The sequence below is a fragment of the Pteropus alecto genome, unplaced genomic scaffold, assembly GCF_000325575.1.
Source record: "Pteropus alecto unplaced genomic scaffold, ASM32557v1 scaffold3, whole genome shotgun sequence".
NCBI classification, from domain to species: Eukaryota; Metazoa; Chordata; class Mammalia; order Chiroptera; family Pteropodidae; genus Pteropus; species Pteropus alecto.
In genome coordinates this window covers 18286516-18294165 of record NW_006442484.1, presented here as the reverse complement: position 1 = coordinate 18294165, position 7650 = coordinate 18286516, and the positions used below count along the sequence as shown (strand labels likewise).

Sequence of the window (7650 nt, the reverse complement as noted above, 5' to 3'; positions counted from 1 at the left end):
GAAGTGTATTCTGTTGTTTTTCCAGAAAGATTTATTATATAAAGGTCTCTCTTTAGCCTGCTGCAAAGATGGTGCTTTTCTTTTAGTTTCCAGTAGGTGGTGTCTAAGCCTCTTGGATCCCTGCTTTATATAAAGCCTAAATAATGTCTTTTTTATTTTCTTGTAGATATTTAATCACACTTTCTACTCTCAGTTTCAGTCCCTGCAGTGTTAGCAACAGGTTCAGTAACATTTGCTCAGATTCCTCTGGGGCTCCGCTGCGTTCTGTCTTGGAGGGTATGGGGCGAGGTGCTCTCTGGGTTGAGAATTGCGGTCTGCGGCTCGGCCTCGGTTTTGCAACAGGGGCCAATAAAAATCAACTATTGTTTCTCTGTGGTTTTGTCCTACTTCTCTGTTTTCTGCCCAGATAACTGGGCCCTGCTGCCGGATGCATAGAAGTCATAGCACTTCCAGGCAGGGCTGGTTAGGGAAGTAGCCACACCTTTACTCCTCCCCCTCCTCCTGCAAGGAGCTCCAGAGGCTGCGGGAGGCAGCTTCTTTATTTCTCCCAGTCCACTGCCTGACACCCAAGGTTCTGACCTGTGGTAGTTTTTGTGCGCAGATTCCATGCTCAGATGTGCTGGTGTGCAGTTTGGGTGTTTTTTGTTCAATTTTAGATGTTCAGCTTATTGTTGTTTCAAGGAGAGAGATCTGAGGATATCTCTCACTCCACCATGTTTCCCAGAATCTTTAATTTCTTTTAAAACTAATACTTTACAAGCATTATTTAGCAAATTAATCAGAATTTCTAAAATATTCTATCGTAGCACATATGCCATTGGATTAAAAATTTTTTCTATCAAAGTATAATATACATAGAAAGGTTAAAATCACAAGTATAAAGTTCAATCACCAGGTTTACACACCATTGTCATCAACATTCAGTTCAGGACCAAACACTTTCAGTACCCCAAATGTTTTCTGATATTCTTTATTACTATCCCTTCTCTCCTTCCCCAAGATATCTCCATTTTGATTTCTAAAAGCATAGATTAGTTTTGTCTTTTGAACTTTATATAAATAAAAAAGACAGCATATTATTTTTGTGTCCAGCTTTTTTCTCTCATTATTTTTGTATGATTTGTCCATGTCTCATTTTTCATTTTTCTATCATCTATCTATCTATCTATCTATCTATCTATCTATCTATCTAATCTATCATCTATTATCTATATTTATATTCCATTATATGAGTGAACCATAATTTATCCACTCTTCTTATAATGTAAATTTGGATTATTTTCAGTTTTTGGCTATTTCTAAAAAGGTTGCTGTGCATATTATGCACAATTTGTGTGCACATTTGTATACTTTTCTCTTGGATATATTTTAAGAGTAGAAATGCTAGGTCATAAGATGTAAGAATGTTCTAAGTTAGTGGATACTGTCAATCGTTTTCCACATTGGTTGAACCAATTTATAGTCCCACTCATAGTGTATAAGTCTCTACTATTTGCGGCCAATTTGGTGGGTATTTCTTTGAGGTATTAATCTGTATTTCCTAAATTATTTATGTGGTGTGTATTCTCACACCATTTTAATCTTAGTCTAAAGCATATTTAATACATCGAAATTACTTAGAATTAGTAAATTGTAGATAAGTTATTAACCTTGTCCTTTAGCACTGTAGGTAAGTTCAAACTATTCTTTGCTGCAGTATGATATAGGGCAATCATCAACCCTCAGGTTGTTAACCTCATTTTTTCTGATTTCTCAGGTCTTTTCAGCAATATGGCTATAAAAATAAAGTGGTTCAAGATGTTAGATTAAAAATTACATTTTAATTAGGGCTCATAAAGTTAGTCAAAAAATAAGCAATTCAGTCAAATTCAATTCATTTGCAACTATTAGATAATGTATTTCCTTTGCTAATCAGAAAATTATCTCCAGATCATCATTTCTTACACTCCTTAGTCTCCAAATTCTAGTTCCTCAATCAGTCCTGTGGGAATCACCTGGACCCTATCTCAGATGTATGAATTAGAATCTAAGGGTGGGTGGTGAGTGACAGGAAAGGCATTGGAATTTGCATTTGCAAATAAGTCCCCTACTTGATTCTGATGAAATATTCACTATGTAAACTTCTGAATAAGGACATAATATGAAGATCTTGAAAAAGTACAACAGCCAACTTCTATGTCCCCTCAGACAACTGAACCAGAATGAAAGATGAAATTTAAAGCAACTGGGGACAATGTTAAAAGAGCTCCTTCCAAATAAGAGATATCCAGCAACCTGACCAGTGAAAGTTGTTCTTTAGAGATTTCTGCATTGAATAAGAGATGGTGCTAGATAATCATATAAGCTGTTGCTAGTATATTTTTCATAAATTAACATAGCATATGTGCTATATACATTATACTTGCCAAGCCTAGAACGACTACAAATAGACATCATAATGGATGAATACTAACATTGACTTAACTTTTATATCATCAAGTCTCTCATCTTTTGAAAGTACTACTTTTCTTAAATATAGCCAAAACCCATATAAATAGACTTAAGCATTGTATCTCAATGTGGGTACTTGGCATAATGAAACAGAAAGCACAAGATTGCATGAAATTAATATACATAAATATGAAGAAAGCCTGTCAATAAATTTAATTTCTGCCTGGTTTAATAGAGGTTTCAATAAATATACAAACTTGAGAATAATAAATTATGTTTTAATTTGCCGCATCCACTATAACTGTCTTACAGTAGGTTAAAGTTTATAAATTGTGATTTTTATCTCACCTAATCTCATTTAACATTGCTTCACAATTAGGTTGCTAAAAGGAAATTGAAGCTTCTAAACACAAAGACTGAGATCAATTTAATCAGTTATTTCATTTAAGATTATTTGTATTATCAGTTTCAATATTTTGAATGTGGTAAATTATAATATATTCATATATAAACATACACATAAACTGGTCTGCTTTTGAAAAGACTGAAGCAAATATTCAATTATAGAGTTAGTGTGATTACTATATTAAATGGGCTTTGTTCATTTCTCATATTCTAGAGGTATAGAAATAAATATTTGAAGAAGTCTTCCTTCGTTGAGAAAATTATCTGTAATGCTCAGTAAGAAATGTCTTCCTAAACAAAGGGCTCACATTACTGGGAGGTTTTCCCTCTGACTGATAGGGAGGTTAGGCTCTCACCTAGAAGGAAGACAATAGCCTAGACTTGTGTTACCACTTACCATCTATGATAGATGAGGGAGTTTCCCAGTCAGCTTTTTTCTTAGAGAGGTACACCTCTTCTCTGCTCACCTGCCCAGGTGTTGAAAATACCTGAGCTTGTTCTGGAACATGTAGAAGAAGTCTTCTTTCCATTACACCAAGGCATGGTGCAGAGGTTGAAAGCTCTCACTCACCTCACACTACCCTGTTCTCTAGATGAAAAGAGGTGCAGGAAGAGACAATGATAAATGACATCTAAAGAAATCTTGAGCATTTCTGCTTCTTTCAGAATAATAGTAATATTGTTCATTAGAAGAAAAGCTAAAAACCTTTTTCAATTTAAATTTTAAAATTCAGAACCAAAAGAGTTTGTCAGCTAGTGTTTTATCAATGTAACCTATCTCCTCTTAGCCAGATGAATTGATGCCCACTTCAGGCAAAAAGAGGAATCAAAAGCATTGTTAGAGAATTCAGTTACATGTAATTATGAGCTGCTTTTGTAAACTAATCTACCTACTAATTGACCATTTTGAAATATTAAATAAATTGTAACATTTATTGTGACTGAATAAAAATACCTTGTAATATAATTTTATTTCCTGTTGTGCATTCTTCCAAGATGTGTGTCACCACTACTGTGTGAATTCTGAATCCTGTACCATTGGAGATGATGGAAGTGTTGAATGTGTCTGTCCAACACGCTATGAAGGACCAAAATGTGAGGTTGACAAATGTATAAGGTGCCATGGGGGACACTGCATTATAAATAAAGACAGTGACGATATATTTTGCAAGTAAGTGGACATCCAGCTTAATTTATAAAAGCATTGAACCCAAAAGGTATAGCAATCCATCAACAAACTATAACAACAATGTAAATTATTTTTATTCTGAAATTCTAAATGGTGACCATTGCATCCTCTTTTTTTATGGCTAGAGATGAAGTTCAGTTCATTTAAATTAAATTTAAACTTATTCAAAATCTGTTACGTGTATCTGGGGAACATGAAAATTCATCATGTAATGATATGGTCAGATCATTTCCTATATCGACTATTCCTAATGGTAAGCAAGATGTAGTGAAATGCTATATACCTTCAGAAAGCTCTATGTGATATTTCTAAATTTGAATGGCTCAAGTTTTTAATTGTCTCATTATTATTATCATCGACAGTGAGTATTTTCTTTTCTGTTGTCGGAAAATGATTCTTTTGAAGAAAAGCAAAACACCTGTTCATTTGAAACGAACTTTATTTTTTTTTTTAATTTAACTCTGAACATTATGGTCCAAAATAAGTGGAAATTATAATAATTCCTAGGAAGCTACTAAAACAAAAATGTCCAAGTTACATGTTGGTTACATTGTCTCTTGCTCTTTGGCTTTAAGGTCAAGTGAATGGAAGACAGAACATTGCTGGTAAAGGGTAATGATATTCAGTTTCTATCATGAAAAAAGTTTATGCCTCTGAGGTTAGAGATCAATCCTTACTCCAAACTTATTTTAACAACCTTTTAAAAGAAAATCTTATAAAGGACTGGACTCTGTCACTTGCCTTGCTCAGGCGTATAATAAATGGTAACATGAGATGGAAAAGCGTGCCGTGAAGTGTTCCTGCCACAGCTTCTCCTCGTCAGCTCTGCAAGGGTGCCAGGCTTGAGTTATGTTGCTCTGTCAGACAAAGCCCAATAAAATTTTATTACAGATAGCATCAACTTTTTCTTTTTTATTTACTCTCATTTTAGAATTTACTCTAAATATGATTTGTGTTACTATAAATGACGTTTACACAGAACCTCGAATTGGTTCATTGGAAGGTACATTATTTTTTAAGTAAAGTAATTGAAAATATGACTAATTATAAATATGTGCCGTTGATAAGTACATAAAAGCAAAATGCATTTTCACATAAACTACCAAAATCATGTTTGCCTATTAAGCTCATCAGTTCTTTGTGATAAAACTTTAGCATGACAGAACTTTATTTCAATTAGCGGGTATACATTTTTCTTCATGTCTAATGTACCATATCAGTAACGTGCTGTAGAATTTTCTTTACAACCCCATTTTATTCACACAGAAAGGCTGTGAGCCACAGTTTCCTAGTTAAACTTAGAAAATCTCAAGCAGAGACACACATCATGTTTCTGTTACCTGGAGAAGTTTCACATGAAGAAGGAAGGGTAGGACTCTTAACACCCTCAGTGCTGCCTGCTATATAAAATTGGTTTTGCCAACCTAGAAACACCAGAGCCTGTAAACTGAGAAGGCTATTGAAGTTCAACATTATAGTTCTTGACTCTTAAAAGATCTTTTTGGAAAAATATATGTAAAAATTAAAAAAAATAACAATGAGTAGTAGTTGAAGTTTAAAAAATAGATGTATAATAATTGTTTGATATGACAGACAATAAAACATATGAGCATGACAATACAAACAGGATTCTTTGGGTATTCTGAGACTTATTAGACAAGTTTGTTTTCATTTCTATGATATATTTCATCTTAGCATTAAATAAAGTTTACAATAATGTTGGAAATTCTATTCCATAGGTAAAGAACTGATACCAAAACAAAACCACAACTAAGTTAAAGTAAATCTTTTAAATTAGAAATTTCAAGCTGCTTATATACTTGTGATTCCAAATAGCCAGGTGTGTTTCTAATGCACAGCCTATAAGCTCACCTAGAATAGATACTGTCAAGTATCATGAGCACAATCTTTACAATGGAACCAATTGCATATTTTTTTCTCTTTGGGAAATCTAAATAAATATTAATTAAGAAAGACCAGATCATAATTTTGAATTGCCTAAATAATACCTTTGTGATATTGTTATAGGAATTCTTTGTCTGTACTGAACAAGTTTGGAAAGTGAAAAATCACAAACTGTGTGTGTGTACATGTGTATCACATATGTCTTTAGGAAACAAACTTATAATGAAAATTTACATTAAAATATGAACTGTACTCTGATGCATTATAATTAGATAATTTGTATTTCACATTTGAAATATCTACAAATTTCTATCTTAGAATTCAAATAAAGCCTTTAGGAAAAACGCAATATCTATTATAATTCTTGGGAGCAGAAATTTAAAAGCAATTAATAATTAGAATTTGTTTCTCTTTTAAAAGCCGATTTTTCATATATACTTATCTTTCTTGTGAGAAATCTTTTAATGTATAATGAGCAAATTTTCTCTTTGACATTGTTTCTTTGATGGAACAAGAATTCATAACTTTCTACTTTTTGATTTTTGAGGAGGCTAGGCATGGAGGGCAAGGAAAAGTCTCCCTGAGCCATTTAACGTATCAGACACCCGCTAAATGTGTACTTGACTCACTTTGTGACAATATTTGAATGCCTTTGTAGTTTACAAAGGTTGTGATATTTCCTGTTAAGTCTTAAAAACTTTAAGCCCCTGCCTCCCTCCTCATGTTTGATTCCACTTTCATATATCTCCATTCCACAATGAGGACATAGTTGACTCATTGCTTCTGTTCATCTTGAAAAGAAATGTAATTTGAAAATCCAGGCTCTTAAAAAATATATTTAAATTAAATACTTGGAAAAGTTAGAAGCATTTCATGCATTTCCAGCAGCCCTACCAGCCACATGAGGTCAAATAAATATGTGCTGAATAAATGAACTACGGATTTTCAACCAATTATTTCAGGCATGTAACCTATCATTGGGAATTATCCTTTGATAAATGTACAGCAATAAATATCCATCATATAGAAAGGATCAAAGTGATCAATCAATGGTATTACAGCTTGATTTCTTTGTCAAGGTTATGTCCAGATTTATTGTGATACCATTGATTGCTTAATAGCACCTAGTACTGATATGATTTCATAAGAAGAACATGAGCAGGATCTGTTGTAATTCTGATTTAGGCCAAGGCTTGCACTTCTATTACCGCACTTCTGATAGAAGAGGTCCCTTGATAATTTAGAATTTCAATACATTTGTCTCTGTTCTCACAACAGTTTTAATGTCCAATCTAATTGTATGTATGTATGTATGTATGTATGTATGTATGTATGTATGTATGTATGTATATATGTATTTAAAAATATAACATGATAAATAAGAAATGTATGTATTTTCTTATTATTAATAAGCTTGTTTTCCCATGTAGCAATAGCCATAGTGTTTATTCTTATCCTAGACATGTAATGTGCTATAAACTAAAATCATTTCCATAGGTTTTCCAAGTAAGCCTACCTCATTACTTTGTTGCCATATTGCATATCGTTCCTATAACATTACTGTTTATTTTTGTAATGAACTGCTCTATGTTTTTCCTGTTAGAACAAAAAGAATTTGATATTAATTACAATACATATTCAGAGAGAAGCAGTGGGATACAAGTTCTATAGAATAACCTCATACCTATATTTTCTTACAAAATATGGAGTCTGAAATTTAT

At 32.8% G+C, this 7650-nt stretch overlaps 1 protein-coding gene across 1 annotated transcript in view; it reads left to right on the top strand.

The window, feature by feature from the left end:
- Positions 1–7650, top strand: part of LRP1B (LDL receptor related protein 1B) — a 1653662-nt gene that overhangs the window by 1615048 nt on the left and 30964 nt on the right. Inside the window, exon 85 of the mRNA XM_006921044.1 lies at positions 3832–4006. Coding sequence (XP_006921106.1) covers positions 3832–4006 — 175 coding nt within the window. The remainder of the gene's footprint in view (positions 1–3831; positions 4007–7650) is intronic.